At 40.3% G+C, this 16,081-nt stretch overlaps 1 protein-coding gene across 8 annotated transcripts in view; it reads right to left on the reverse strand.

Annotated features, from left to right (window-relative positions):
* Positions 1-16,081, reverse strand: part of CAMSAP1 (calmodulin regulated spectrin associated protein 1) — a 52,689-nt gene that overhangs the window by 19,261 nt on the left and 17,347 nt on the right. For 7 of the 8 annotated variants that reach the window (XM_084821185.1, XM_084821183.1, XM_084821186.1 and 4 more), the window contains 4 exons: positions 7,369-7,631; positions 7,029-7,190; positions 5,516-5,596; positions 688-829 (listed from right to left, as the gene is read on the reverse strand). In XM_084821185.1, coding sequence (XP_084677311.1) covers positions 688-829; positions 5,516-5,596; positions 7,029-7,190; positions 7,369-7,631 — 648 coding nt within the window. Of the gene's footprint in view, positions 1-687; positions 975-5,515; positions 5,597-7,028; positions 7,191-7,368; positions 7,632-16,081 lie in introns of those variants that run through there. The other variant, XM_084821187.1, reaches the window with a different exon arrangement.

The raw sequence follows: 16,081 nt of genomic DNA on the forward strand, positions 1-16,081 counted from the left end.
TGGGGCTAATTTGTATCAGCAATCGCTGCTGGGCTATTCTCAGCCAATAAAAAGCTACCAATAAATTGTGAGAAAATGTGTATCATAAGCATGACATGGGGGGGCGCTATGGGAGCATGGATAATTAGTGAGAGTTTCAGGATACTTTCAAGAAAGGACTGAAAGTGTGAGACCATCAGAACAGCTCTGGTTTTAAGAGGTGTTAGTGCAGAAGTTATTAAGAATGTGCCTAAATGTAGAAAAATGGGAAAGTGATCCACAGCCAGTATTTTGTACCTACAAACGTTGTTTACAAAGACATTCTATACATCCAAACTGGGGATTTCCTAGTGCATATGATTTCGCCAAAGGCTTTATGCCAGAAGCAACAACCTTGTTTCACAAGCAGCATGCCCATCCTAAGGCTGTATGCCATCATGAGTACATAATTATCAAGAACAAAGAATACTTTACCAGGGGGTTGATCCAACCAAAGCTACGCGCTTTGATTCCATTTGTTTCAATCTGAGAGACTTTTCAATAGGACTGAAAAGGAACAGCTTTGGTTGGATCAAATCCCTGAACACAACTGGATTATAATGGATACCATAGTTAAATATGGCTTCTATAGCTATTTTGATATATCCATAGCATTCTATACAGGTTGCATCTAAAAACAAGGTCAGTTTTTAAAATGTCTTAACATACCATCTAGTTTCATTTGTTCAGGACAATAATAATGTATTACTGCCAGTAAAGCAGCCCCATCACTGCAGTCCTTCATCAGATCTTCAAGCAATGGGAAAAATGGTAACTGTCTACTTGAAAGGTGATCTCGGCGGTAACGTACCTGGTAAGAGGAATGCAGAGTATCTTGTCACTGTAGCAAAACCACTTTTCATGACAGACCCAAGTCCTTGTGGTATTTTGAGTTGGTTAAACTGTACCTTCAAAGCCAGTGAGAATATGCTTCTTATTGAAACTAGTTTTGACTATCAACCTGCTAATCTTAAAGCAACTTTAACAACAGCAGCCCATTCCACCTAGAGATGTAAAGGCCCAGAAAAAAACCAGAAAAATTGGGGGGAAACCACCACCCCTATTTTTTCCCCAAGGAATGTTTTTGTTCCCCCTCCCAAAATTGGACAAATTGAAAAGCTTTGGATTATGAAATATTTTCTTTTAGAATTTAAGACAAAGTACTTATATATTGTTACTCTGCCTTTACTCCTCTCAAAATGATTTCTAAAAACTATGTAATAAGAACACTTTTATAAAAAGACTAGCGATGGAAAATGTCTGAAAGTAATGAAGCCATGGGGAAAAATGTTTTTTAATCCTCTCTGTAAGATTCCCAGCATAGTTAGTTCTTTCATTCTTTATTAACATTATTGATCTAAAGTATATTTCATTAATAGACATTTATGCTCTGTTTCCCAACACGTGAGTAGTCTCACCATTGTGCATTCTTGACAGTTTGGGTTTTGGTCTATAGAGTCCTGTGTTTCTGATACTCTAGAAATCATTTAATGTAGTTCTAACCTATTCAGACAATAATTACAAATTTACTAAGTTTACTTTTTAAAGTTTTAAAATATGATAATTTTATGAGCAAACAAAGTTACACATAAAATAACTTTAGGAACAAGAAAGGCTGTTTTATGTTCCTAAAGCAGCCCTCTTCAACCTGGTGCCCTCCAGATGTTTTGGATCCAGCATTCCTGACCAATGGCCATATTGCCTCAGGCTGATGGGAGCTGAAGTCCACAATATCTGGAGGCCACCATGTTGGGGGAGGCCATCTTAAAGCAACAAAATGACTTTAGATCTGTAAAGAGCTCTAAAAAATAAATATTGCTTATTTTTCTGGTTTTTCTCCAAAATAAAACGGAAAAAATGTTTTTTTTCCCCCATGGCCTCAACATTTCTCAAAAATTTACGTCTCTAATTCCACCTGACCTAACCAATAACCTTCTAAGAAAAATATACAAACCTTTATTTAGAGAAGCAGCAAATGTAAAGTCCAGGATGCAGGAAGGTTTGTAATTTGGATTACAAATAAATCTAATTGGCTACTTGAAAACCAATTAGTACTTTTAGTAAAAGGCTATCCCCGTCCCTCTCCCTTCCGCTACCAGTATATACAAACATTACGTAATGAGTTACCATAATCCGATATTTGCACTTGGGTACTGCTGTGTTCCAAAACCACCAATTGGTTCGGCACACAAGTCTTTGACAACAAATCAAACATACTCTGCTGGTGGTTAAAACTGCAATAGTTTTAATAAGTGGGTGTAGCACCTTGGTTAGCCCTTTGCCCACTTCAGTAGAAAGTATTTCAATAAATTAACTAAAGCCTCTAAGGCTACTGCATAATATAACACAAAACAGATGCAAGTGACCACTTTACCAATCTAGCAGAAAAAGTAGCACAACAAGTGAAAATAACCCCAATATTTCATAAAAGACGGTGTTGTGACCATATTCAGTTGATGAACCACATTTGACTAATGCACCACTATACTAAAAAAAATTAGCTATTTTTATCCAAAATGTAAAACACAAGATGGCTAGCCAACTATGTAAGGCCACTTCTATGCATGAAATGTGTATATATTTGAGGAAAGCACAGGCTGAGAAGTTATTTCTGAAAACAAATCTTTCTGCGTTACAAGTGCCAGAGAGGGAATGGAAATGCAATGCTACAAAATTAGTTTTGAATTATGCAGTTTGGTTTAGTTTAAAGTCACCCATGCAGGAGAAATATAGAGCTTTCCAAGTATTGAAATAATATTGTATAAAGATACAGAGGAATATGTCCTACTAAATGGGCAAGGACCACATAAGGAAACCTGAACTGAGAAGGTTTATAACATGAGGCACAGGTTACTTTTCCTCCAGCCTGAAGCGCTCCGTAAATATGAAATGTAATGCGAATTATACTATACCACACGAGCATATTCCACTGGTTCCAGCATGCAGTGCAACAGTGCATGCATCAGATCAGACTTACGCAAAAAAAAAAAAAAATAGCAAGATACAAGAAGGCAATCAGAATCACATAACAAATTCAAGCATGTTAATACCCATTAAATCCTAAATATTTTTATTTGAATAAAGCTGATTACTATACATGGTCAGGTGATCTGGTTAGTTTAAAGTACACTCCCCACTGCTTAGGATAAAACAGGAAAACAAGAAGACTTCTAAGTGGACTGAAGAGATCTTTCTAAACCAAATTTAATATATAGCACTGGCTTCATGCTGGAATATTAACAATTATTACAAGCACAAGACTTTTGCCCTGCATTGAAGCCTTCCTGCACTAGCCAATAAATGCTTAAGGAGCACTAGGTGCTATGCCGCAACAAATATTAGAGGAATATATTAAAGAATTATACTAGCATTGCAGCAACACACCTGTGCAACTTGTATGAGATAGGGTATCTGTGCTCAAGAAAACCGTAAAGTCAACATTGTTTATAAGCAGGGATGTGTCTTCAGGACTGCAGCAAAACTGGCAGAATGCAAGAACCACTAGACAGTTATTTTATTCTTGATTACTGTTTCAATAATCACTGTCAGAATAGGTCAAAGTAATATCTTACATAGCCTAATATTCCATCATCAACACTGCCCAGAACCAGACGTTCCTGGGCATTTTAAGCCATGTACAGTTGGAAATCTAGAGCCTTCCTTTAATTACAAAGCAGCAAATGCAGTTTCTACCATGCATAGGGAGGTGAATTTAAGGTGCCGCATTGAAATAGCCGCATTATACATTTGTGTGCATTCATTAAGGAAAAAGAACAGACCACATCTAGAACCAAAATGAAAATTCATCTTATCCACAACAATGTGAACTAAAATACAGAAAAAAATGTTTTGAAAAAAGCAAAACCTAAGCTTTTATAGTATGAGTATGAGCACAAGAAGAAAGCCCTTCATTGTAAACAAACTTTCCAGTACATCCAACTTAAATCCATGTGCGGAAGCCAACCCCCTGAAATCTGTTTGCAAAGAGATACAAGCACCAAATTACTTTAAACTGACCAGCTTCACCTTAGCGCTTGCATCAACTGAATTTTATGAACAGTGATGCACAATCAGCTACAGATCGTTCCTAATGTTTGACTGGTCTCCTTGCTCCTCCATCTGCAGATTTTGAATATCAACAATTCTGAAATGTTGTATAGTGATGAGTATGCTGCATGTATAGTATGTGGAATCATGTGATGGAATCTACATTTTCTTTTTCTAAAAGAATGCCTTAAGCAGAAAGAATATTGCAAATTGTGAAAGCTACATTTTAAATGAAAGCAAACACTGATAAAAGAATTCTTAAAAGCCATGGTTTAGTGGATGACATGTGTCACATAGAATTGATTCACTTACAGGTACTAATTTCCAATACCATTTGGAAGGAGACTGCTCAGGAAGCAGGGCAGGGAAGATGGGAACAGGAGAGGAACATCAGCAGAACATGTTATAAGCAATACTTAAAATGCGCCTAATCCATAGACACTTTCATATCGTGGAATTATTCTGATACAGAAGTATTCAAAAAACTTGAGTAGACAGTACCCCCTCAGAAACAAATGCTAGCACCAAATTAAGAAATCTCAACAGCACTCACTGTGCAGTAAGGGATACCACAGAGTAGATTCCTCAGCACCAATTAAGAATACCACAGCAGGATTTAGTGATACAGATCCACAACTGTACTGCTGTGTTCAGTGCAATTTGGCTAACGCATTCACAAATCAGACCAACTTTGATACCACTTAATATCTGAGAAAAGTTTGCATTCTCCAGTAATGAAAGTGTAGCATTTCCTTACAATATTAGTGCACTGGAATAGTTAAAGAGAGGGAAAGAAGGGGCGAGCTGCACACATACACTGCTAATCCCACACCGAGCAGAGGGTGGCTAAATATTTAGCACCTACTTTATTAGTACTTAAAAGAGTTTCTGAATGTCTTCAAATCAGTGTGTAATGCAAATGTGACTCTGAAAGAACTTCAGAAAAAATGCTGAAAGCTTTATATTATGCCAATACTTAAGACTACATTTCCCCCAAAGGACACAGAATTCAAAGGTTACACGAGATATAGCACTGACATTTTAACACATCAGAAGAATGCAGAGTACAGACAATGGCTCTAATCCAAAGTACCACAGCAACCTCCAAATGCCTCTCCATTCACTTTGAAACCAAGGCACATCTTTGCACACATGGCAAGCATGTACAGAGCTGACCTCCACTCAAGTGAACAGGGAAACCCTTGACTATTTAGAAGCTGTATGAGCACATGGACTTGCAGGATAAAGGAGAATGATGGAAAAGAAAAAGGAGCCAGAAGCATCACCCATAGTATAGAATTATATGCAAAGGAAGTGCAAGATAGCATTGTGAATTCTCTAGTCCTAAGCACACTTATTTGGAAGCAAGCTCAACTGAAAAACAATGAGATTGCTTTCAATACCCATGTGAATAAATTTAACACCACAATTCATCTAATGTGCATTTTACCTTTTGGTGACCTGGGCTTTCCAGTAATTGCTGTTTTAGTTTTATCTCTTTTTCTGTTATCTCTCTCATTTTTAGGTTCACCTAAAAGCAGGAAAAAGGTAAAGACAATGACATTCCTTTCTTTTAAAATCTTTTTACTGCTTAAGTCCATCATCGTTTGGGTTTGTTCGACCAATTATTCCTCTTTGTTTCTCAGACTCAAACCACAGGGGCAGGAGAGGCTATCCATGAAGTATGTCACATTTGGAGGGACATCTAAAAGTGGTGTTGCACTTGCTTTTTTCTTCCCTTAGAACCACGTACCAGATGATGATATTAGATACTAACAAACAGGGTTGGAAAAGTCTTTCAAATTCTCAGCATTATAGACACCTGACTTAACCCAGCATCTTGAATTTTTCCAGTCAGTTTTCTGTGTTTCTTTGGGGCTGTTTGCACAACACAACAGTTATTTAATCCACAATGAGGCTGTGGCGTGTGCAGGGTGCATGCAGCCACCAATTTAATACGCAAACCCTGCTCGGAGATTGTTGTGTCATGCAAACCTGATGAGCATGGGTTATGCTAGGGTTAAACAACTCTCCCATAACCCATACTTGCTGGGTTCGCATAACATAACCCCTGAGTGGGGCTTGTATATTCAGTTTGCACCCATGACTCATCATGGGTTAGTAAATAACCCACAATGAGCTGTGGCATGTCATCCAAACCCAGTCTTTGAGTCTCTTCCCCTATTCTACTTTTCAGGTCCTAATTTTTCTCTTTGCCTTGGCCCCTCTCTTCCTGTCTTCCAGTCACCTGTTATCTAAGGGGACAGAATCATGACATATTCTTGCTCACCTTCCAGTTTGCACACCAAACATTGGGCTCTCTAAGTTTCAACCATTTCAGTTATGAGTTAAGCACATCCATACATCTCTTCCATTGAAATCAATTGAACTTTAAAATGCTTAACTTTGATGGTATTATACCCTGAGTGTATAAACCTGCTATAGTGCAAAAGCTGAGAGAAGACTGTGCCAGACTAATAATTGTATTCTCCACCCACCCACCCACCACTGTATGTTCTTACAGTCAAAGAAAGAAGGAAAAAGTACTGTTTCAACAAACAGAGTCTTTAATATACATAAACATCTTGTGTTAAGCACACACAAATATTCATTGTTTGGGAATATATATATATAGGGCAATATCCAATTTGGCACTAGCACCAACATAAATTACATTGCTCTAGCATAAGCAACCTCTAGCGCAACACCAATGGCATTCACTAGAGCAACAGGTTTCCCTGGCAAATTTGTCACACCAGCAAACCCTATTAGTGTTGTGCTAAAGGTCGCTTACGCTACCACAGTGTAATTTACATTGGTGTTAGTGCTGAGCTGGATACTGCCCATTAATGGTGCAATGAGTCCTGAACACTTTCTTCCACACAGATATTTATCAGCTAAATTCCAACATTGTATTCACTCACATCTACAAATTAAGGCACTATTTTACGCCACCATTGTACCTTATTAATCCAGAATATCATTGCATCCTCCAGATCGTAGGGCAATTCTTTTGAGGCACTAAACGTAGAAAAACATTTGACACTTGCAACCACTTTTTCAATGCTGATCATTTCCACAGTGTAGGCCATCATGAGAGCATCAATCATTGCCATGTGAGGACTCTAAGGAACAAAGAACATGGTCGATTCAAACATCTTTCAAGAAAACTGAGAACCTATGTGCTACGTTAGGCCAATTCAAATAAGATAGAGTTCAGGGGACTAAGAGGTGAAGGAAAAAATCTGAAGGGCAGAAAGGGTGCTATGATAAATAAAAGTTAAGCTCTTTTCTTAAGCTAACCATTTTGACTGGCACACAGCTGAGATCTGATTCAGACACAGGTGTATCGTCGCTCTCCATGACATAAATCCCTTTCCGAGACAGAGCTTGGATGACCGACTGGTGTCCCTGCAGAGCGGCCACCTGATCCCCTTTCAGAATGAGGCTGCAGACACGGCAGTAGAGCTCGCTGGACAGTAACAGCTTGATGACAGGTGGTTTAATATGTTCTTGCTCATACTGGTCTATATAAAATGGGTCTTTCAGTTCCTCTGGGATATTATCTGAAACAAAAGAAGAATAAACCCAAACAAAGGAACTTAGTTATAAACACAATATACATGTTTACAGAACTTAGCCAAAGACGTACAATGTCAGAAACAAACTACTTTCTATTTTTTAAAAATATTTCAGAACACAAGATAAGCAGCTTGCTCTAGTAGCAGCATAACATTATTATTTCCTTTATCATTCTGCTAATCAAACACAATAATATTTCAGTCTATCTTGTCATAACACCAGTGCAACCTAATCAAGAAAGAGTAGATGTGATCAATCTTCATGGATACATTTGCTTAAGTACCTTGTGAGACTGCAGTGATTGCCTGAAAGAGGTTAGGAAAGCAAAGGACAACCTTAATCAATTAGAACAAGTAATTGTGCTAAACTTCTGGGCTGTTTTCAGACACTAACCTACTCAAAACATAGACACAGTCACCATATGGTATTTCGAAATAACCTTAACTTGAAAATGTAGTCAATAGCAGGTTGGCATATTTCTTTTGCAAAGAATTTCACAGCAAAAATATTACTGCCCCAAGGTAACTTGATGACTAGAATATAGTGTTCCAAATATTAAAACCTTTAAGTCTACACACTGGTGATATCACCAAAACTACTCATTGAAACTAGACATCAGTTGAGTAATCCTGAGAATTTCAGCATGTGTAAGCCCCATTTAATGAAATTTAGGCTGCAATTCTAAAACACACTTACCTGGAAGTCCCACTGAACTCAGTGAGACTTACCTTGGTCAGCACTTAGCTCATCAATTTCAATGAGACTTAAGCATATTTAATAATGTGCTGGATTTTTACCAGCTTGATATCAATTAATTCCCATATAGAAAAACCTTCACAGATAATGTGCAATTCCAGCAAGCTTAGAGGTGAATCATCAGACACTGACTGGGCTGCAGCACTCATGGGTGCCACGTTGCATATTCTACCCCCACTCCCGGGTTGCTGAGTACTGTGAACCCAATGAGCATGAGTTATGCAAGGGTTAAACAACCCTCACATAACCCTAAAAGAGACCATGAGTTATGCACAGGTTTCAAAATGGCAGCTGCATGCGCCCTGCAGCCTCACTGTGGATTGAATAACCCATGGTGGGCTGTCGTGTCATGCAAACAGCCCCTGTGTTTCTGGCAAATAACAATGAGGATATTTACCTGACCCATTACCATGAACACATTCAACCTGGTCAGGAAAGACAAGACCTTACGATGCTAGAAGTGGCAGAGCTAAAAAACTTAAAAGTAATATGTTATGAAGAGATATTAGGTTTTTGCATGTGTATTTTTTGTGAGACCATGCTATGTACTTTTGGCTCACCAGATCACAAGTGACTGACAGAAACTGAGCCTCTCAGGCCTGGGGAGAGTTTACTATCACCAAGGAGTGGAAGCCAAGGACAGCATAATCTCAACAGATTTGTGTTGTACCATTTTCATCATTCTAAAAACTCCTCATCTATCTATCAACATAGTCAGACATACTGTGGGACAGAAAACATCAATGGCAAACGTATCTGCCTCATCCTAAAAATGGCATATTGCTGGAAAAGATACAGAAAAGTAGAACCAAAAGAATCAAGGGGTCAAAGCACCTTCCTTAAGAGGAAAATTTGGAACATTTTAGTTTAGCAAATATGCAATTGGGGAGGAGAGGTATGATAGAGGTCTATAAAATAACGAATGGGATGAATACACACCTTTTTTCCTTCTTGTAACACTAAATAAATATAATAAAGCTTGATGAAATCGACAGTGAATTCCATTATTTAATTCTTTAAGTCTGCAATCCTATACCCCGGGGTGGGCAACAAATTCAATAAACAACATTAGCTTGTTTGACTCTTTTAACACTCCATAGCCACTACAGATGCCATTTTGACCCTTTTGGCACAATGTAGATGCCATTTTTAATGTAATTTTATTTTATTTTATTTGATACCCATGGGGGGATGGGGTCAAAAATGGTCCCCAGACTTTCCACAGTTGCCCACTCCTGATATACCCATTTACCCCACTGAACTCAAGTAAGACCCATTGACCTCAAAGGGATTTATTTATAAGCAGACATGTATAGGATTGCACCGTAAGGACGTTTCTTTTTTGTTTGTCTGCTTTGAACCTAGCAGCATAAAATTTGGCACTAGGTTGGATTTTTTTAAAGACCCATCATCTATGAATGTGTCTAACAGATAACAGCCATGATAACTAAATGCACAGAGAGGGTATACCTCTGAATACCAGTTGCTGGGGATAAGCAGGAGAGGGCTGTTGCCTTCATGTCTCTGGCCTCCTAGAAGTGTCTGGGTAGCTATTGCTGGAAACTGGATGCTCGAGTAGATAGACCTTTGATCTGATATAGCAGGGCTCTTCTAGTGTTCTTATGATGCAGCTGGTTTCTGCCCAAAATGCTCACCAATGTGAGATAAAGTTTATCACCACAGAACTTTGTTGGGTGACACTAGAAAAATATTTGGTGCTAATACAGTGACCTCGGTTTTCTGGAAAATTAGACTGCCTGAAAAATTTTGCCATGCAAATGAATTTGCACTGGGTAATTTGCAACAGAAAATTTTCAATTTACATTGGAAAATGTTCTAATGCCCTACAGAGTTATCTAATTTAGCATGTTTATTTTACTTGTATTTATTAAAAGAAAAGCTAAAAGAAGTACCCCATGTTAATTTTTTGCCCCATTACACTGCAAGTATTTGACCTGAAATATTTGAGGGGCAAAATTAAAGCACACTTAATGTAATTTCAATGTTAGATTGTGTAGACATTTTCATTGGAATACTTGTAAAAATCTAAAGACAATAGCATATAGTTCCTTTACATTGTTTACATTCAAGAAAAATAAACAAAGGTACTGAGAACTGTTGACACACTCATAAATTCGAGCAACCCGAAGAACTATGCATGGTATGCTGAAAGTCAGTTACATGTGGAAAACTGAAAACGTGTGTGCATGTATGTATAATGCCCTACTTGGGCACTTTAACAGCATTTAGAATACTGGAGAAGGGTATGGCTAGCTGGCTAACATCATGAACAGGAGCACTCCTGTTAGGAGGCGAGGATATAGCACATTTTGTTTCAGGTCAATTTTCATGTCATCCTCAAAATTAAATCCAAGGCTGCAGAAGCAGATGTTGTGATCAGTAGAGCTTATTCCCCCTTATCCTCACAACCGTTCTATGAGGTAGGTTAGGCTGAATGGGAGATTCACAGTCATTGGCCTAAATAAGGAACTGAATCTTCTTCCTCCGCTTTAATATGATTGTCTTTTTGCTTTCTGCAGCAGCTTAGATATTGGTAGTTTTTACAATCTCAATGAGCTGGTCCAGACGTCACAATAAACAGCAAGTTGGACTTACCATGAAGTATCCTTCTGGTCATTGGAGAGTGAATCCAACAAGGAAAGGGTTAAGACCTCCAGCTTGAGAAAGCAGGGCCAAAAGTTTCATTTCTACTCCTGAAGGAGGAACCCCCCATCCCAGTAGCAGAACCTGCTGATAGCAGTATGATAAACTGAAACTACGAACCCAAACTTCAAAGATAAACACTTCTCACCAATTGTGGGAAAAAACAGAGTGAATAAATACTGGATGGGATAGAGGTTAAGGAAACCCTATTTACCTAGGAGGCACCATGCGGACGTGAATATTAAGACCACCGTTCCATCATGCAACAGATGTCACTGAAAATCTCAGGGTGAGATTATTGGGTCCCCTCTCTGCTGACCAGAAGGTCACTTCACTGTAAGTCCACCTTTCTTTTCTCGATCAGTGGAGGAGTGGAGCCAACAAGGAAAGGGATGTCCAACAGCGCTATCCCCCCTAGGGTGGGCACGGTGACTCACAAAACCTGTTGCAGAACAGGTGACCAAAGGATGCCTCAGCTGAGGCATACCTGTAAATTTTATGATGCTGGGCAAAGGTAGAAAGGTGAGCCCAGCTAGCAGCCCTGAAAATATCTTCCAAGGGTGCTTGGGTGGCTGGCATGATGGAAGCTGCTGCCCCCTCACGGAACGGCTTCTGATTCTCTGGAAAAAGCTTGTTGGAAGAATGGTAGGCCAAAGAGATGCAGTCTGTGACCCAAGGACTAATAGTGCTTCTGGAATTTTGTTGTCTGTAGGAAACAAAAAGGCTTTTGGAGTGCCTAGTGTCCTGTATTCATCTGATGTAAATTTTTAGCATTCCCCATACATCTAACTTATCCCACAAGTGCTCCCAAGGGTGGGAAGGGTTGGGGCAAAAATTAGGCAAGACAATATCCTGAGACTGATGAAAGGTGGAGTTTGCTTTAGGAATAAATGCTCGATGAGTAGGAAGAGTCATCCTGTCAGTGTGAAAAACACACCACTCTTCTTGGATAGAAAAGGCACAGAGCTCCCCAACCCTCCTAAGTGGAGGTGACCACCACTAGGAACACCACCTTCCAGGTTAGTTCTTTGACAAGGATGGAATGCAGAGGTTCAAATGGCAATTTGATGAGAGCCTGGAATACTATGTTGAGATCCCAGGTAGGAAACCTATGTATGGCAGGTGGAGATAGAAGACCTGCCCCCCTCAGAAACTGTTTCACTTGAGGGTGACGAGAGACATCCCCCAGAATTGTACCCAAGTCGCCACTTGATGCTTTTAAGGTATTGATGGATAATCCTTGCTCAAGACCAGATTGAACCAAGTCCAGAAAATGAGGGAGCCCAAATTGAAATGGAGGGATCTATCCTCTCCTACACCATCTCTGGAATATATTCCAAGTCATCTGATAATTTTTTGTTAGGAGATGACCTCCTGGGGACCAGGATGAAAGAAATTGCTCCTACTGAGATGTCATGAGCTAGCTGTGCAAAGGTGGAGTCACTCTTAGGTCTGGATAGAATTAGGAGCCTGGGTCAGGAGATCAGGGAAGAATTGATCCTGAGCTTCTGGGAAGGGCTGATGCTAAGCTCCCTGTGGTCTGAAAATGGCCAATGGGAGACCACCACAATTAATTCAATGCTCTTACTTTCTTCAATATTTTGGAAAGAAGAGGGAATGGGGGAAAAGCACAAAGTAGGCCCCGGGGCAAGGGGAAGCAGAGGGCATTGATGGCCTCCACTCTAGCATCCTGGAACCTTGACATGAAGCAAGGCATCTTCCTGTTGGGCATGTCAGCAAAGAGGTCAAGGACTGGGGTCCCCCAAATCCATGTGATTTCCTCAAAGGCCTGAGGATAAAGGGCCCAGTCTCCCTGCTGTATTGTGGTCCAACTTAACCAGTCTGCCCATACATTCATCTCACCCTTCACATATTTGACAATGGCAAATGCCAGAACCGAGACTGAAGAGAGTTTCCTCCTCCAGGGGTGGAAGTGCAACTTCTTTGGCCCTCCCTACTCAAGCTGGAGGAGTTTCCCCTTTCCTTCTGGCTCCACTCCTCCACTGACTGAGAACCAAGGTAAACACTCATGGGAACAAGTTGCATCAAGCCTTAGGATCATATGCAGCTACACCCCTATTTTGGCATGGCCATGATGACACAGAATCATAGAATAGTAGGGTTGGAAGGGGCCTACAAGGCCATCGAGTCCAACCCCCTGCTCAATGCAGGAATCCAAGTCAGAGCATCCCTGACAGATGGCTGTCCAGCCTCATCTTGAACGCATCCAGCGTGGGAGAGCCCACCACCAAACTAGGTAATTGGTTCCATTGTCGTATTGCTCTAACAGTCAGGACGTTTTTCCTGATATTCACCTGGAATCTGGCTTCCTGTAACTTGAGCCCATTATTCCGTGTCCTGCACTCTGGGATGATCAAGAAGAGATCCTGGCCTTTCTCTCTGTGACAAGTACTTGAAGAGCACTATCATATCATAGTCTTCTCTTCCCAAGGCTAAACATGCCCAGTTCTTTCAGTCTCTCTTCATAGGGCTTTGTTTCCAGTCCTCTGATCATCTTTGTTGCCCTCCTCTGAATCCTCTCCAGTTTGTCTGCATCCTTCTTAAAGTGTGGTGCCCAGAACTGGACACAGTACTCCAGAAGAGGCATATAACCAGTGCTGAGTAGAGGGGAACTAGTACTTCCCGGGATTTGGAAGCTATGCTTCTATGAATGCAGCCCAAAAGAGCATTTGCCTTTTTTGCAGCCACATCACATTGTTGGCTCATATTCAGCTTGTGATCGACAACAATTCCAAGATCCTTCTCGCTTGTAGTGTTGTTGAACCACGTATCCCCCATCTTGTAACTGTGCATTTGGTTTCTTTTTCCTAGGTGCAGAATTTGGCATTTATCCCTATTCATTGTCATTCTGTTGTTTTCTGCCCAGCGCTCCAGTCTATCCAGATCACTTTGAATTCTGTTTCTGTCTTCCAAAGTATTAGCTATCCCGCCCAATTTTGTGTCATCTGCAAATTTGATCAGCATTCCCTGCACCTCCTCCTCCAAGTCATTAATACAAATGTGGAAGAGCACTGGGCCCAGGACTGAGCCCTGCGGTACCCCATTCATTACCTCTCCCCAGTTTGAGAAGGTCCCATTGATAAGCACTCTTTGAGTCCGATTCTGTAGCCAACTGTAGATCCACCGGATCGTTGTTTCATCTAGCCCACTTTGAGAAAGCTTTGCTGAAGTCAAGGTATATGATGTCTACAGCATTCCCACGGTTCACAAGGGAGGTGACTTGATCAAAAAATGAGATCAGATTCGTCTGGCAGGACTTGTTTTTGACAAATCCATGTTGGCTTCGAGTAATCACTGCATTGTTTTCAAGGTGCTTCCAGATGGATTGCTTTATCATCTGCTCCAGAATTTTCCCAGGGATTGATGTCAGACTGACTGGTCTGTAGTTCCCAGGTTCCTCCTTTTTACCCTTTTTGAAGATAGGGACAACATTAGCCCTCCTCCAGTCATCTGGCACTTCCCCCGTCCTCCATGATTTCTCAAAGACAATAGACAGCGGTTCTGAGAGTTCTTCCCCCAGTTCCTTTATGACTCTAGGATGCAGTTCATCTGGCCCTGGAGATTTGAACTCATTCCAAGTAATGAGGTGTTCCTTGACCATATGCCTGTCGATCTCAAGCTGCAATCCTGCCCCTTCAGCCTGTACTTCGCCTTTGCCAGGTCACAGACCCTCTTGTGGGAGAAGACTGAGCCAAAGTAGGAATTGAGCACCTTTGCCTTTTCTTTGTCATCTGTTATCGTTTTGCCATCCTTATTTAATAGCTGAACACCCATTTCTTTCCTCTGCCTTTTACTATGCACGTAGCTGAAGAAAGCCTTTGTGTTGTTTTTAGCATCCCTCGCTAACCTCAGCTCGTTCTCAGCTTTAGCCTTCCTGACACCATCCCTGCAATTCTGTGCTACCTGCCTGTACTCTTCCTTTGTTACTTGGCCTTCTTTCCACTTCCTATATGTGTCCTTTTTTGTTTTCAGGTCATCCCTAAGCTTTTTGTGAAGCCACATTGGCTTCTTCTGTTGTCTTCCACCTTTTCTTCTTGTTGGAATTGCTTGTGATTGTGCCTTGAGAATGTCCTTTTTTAAAAGCTCCCACCCAACTTGGACTCCTTTTCTCATTAGTGTCGCTTGCCATGGGACCTTACTGATCATTGTTCTGAGTTTATTAAAATCAGCTTTCCTAAAATCCAGGGTACGCGTTTGACTACACTCGGCTTTTGCTTCCCTTAGAACCAAGAACTCAAGTACAACATGGTCGCTTTCCCCCAGAGTTCCTGTAACTGCTACTTTATCTGTTGGTTAGGATCAAGTCAAGGATAGCCGATCCTCTAGTTTCTTCCTCTACTTTCTGTAGGAGGAAGTTATCCACCACACAAGTCAGGAATTTCCTGGAGGGGCCATGCTTTGTCCCTTAAAAGATTTAGACATGGGTATTTTTAAAAAATTACCAGAAGCTAAGAAAATGAAGTACTTTTTCTCGGCTGCTTTATTCCCCCAATTAAGTTCCTGGAATCCTGTATACATTTTCACCGCCCTTCAATTATATTATTTTAGTTAGTGTTCAGTTACTAGCTTCACAAGAATAAGTACAATGCAAGAATACCAGTGAAATGAGTTGCATTTCTGTTTTTGGAAACTGCTCTGAGCATATTACTATTCGCCTTTAAACTGACAAATCCTAAAGCTGTTAATTACAGCTAAGCCACAGCAATACAAGTCTTAGTTTAGCTCATTCCCATGTCAGTTAGTTAAGCAATCTGTAGTACACCAACTAAGCAGCAATATATCCATATTACTCCTAATCCAAAGGAAGTTGTCACTTCCGTTTATGAATTTCAATCACAGTACTGCACCCAAAACTCATTTTGAACTGCTGTTTGCTCGACTAATCCTATCAACAGATTCCAAAACTATTTTCCACATTGAGAAAAATCTGTAAAGTTTTCAAATCTATCTAGGTATTTTATAAACAACTACAACAGAACTATGGTGTGCAGTT

The sequence above is a fragment of the Heloderma suspectum genome, chromosome 14 (assembly GCF_057233095.1).
Source record: "Heloderma suspectum isolate Gila_16-S chromosome 14, 16-S_ref, whole genome shotgun sequence".
NCBI lineage: Eukaryota > Metazoa > Chordata > Lepidosauria > Squamata > Helodermatidae > Heloderma > Heloderma suspectum.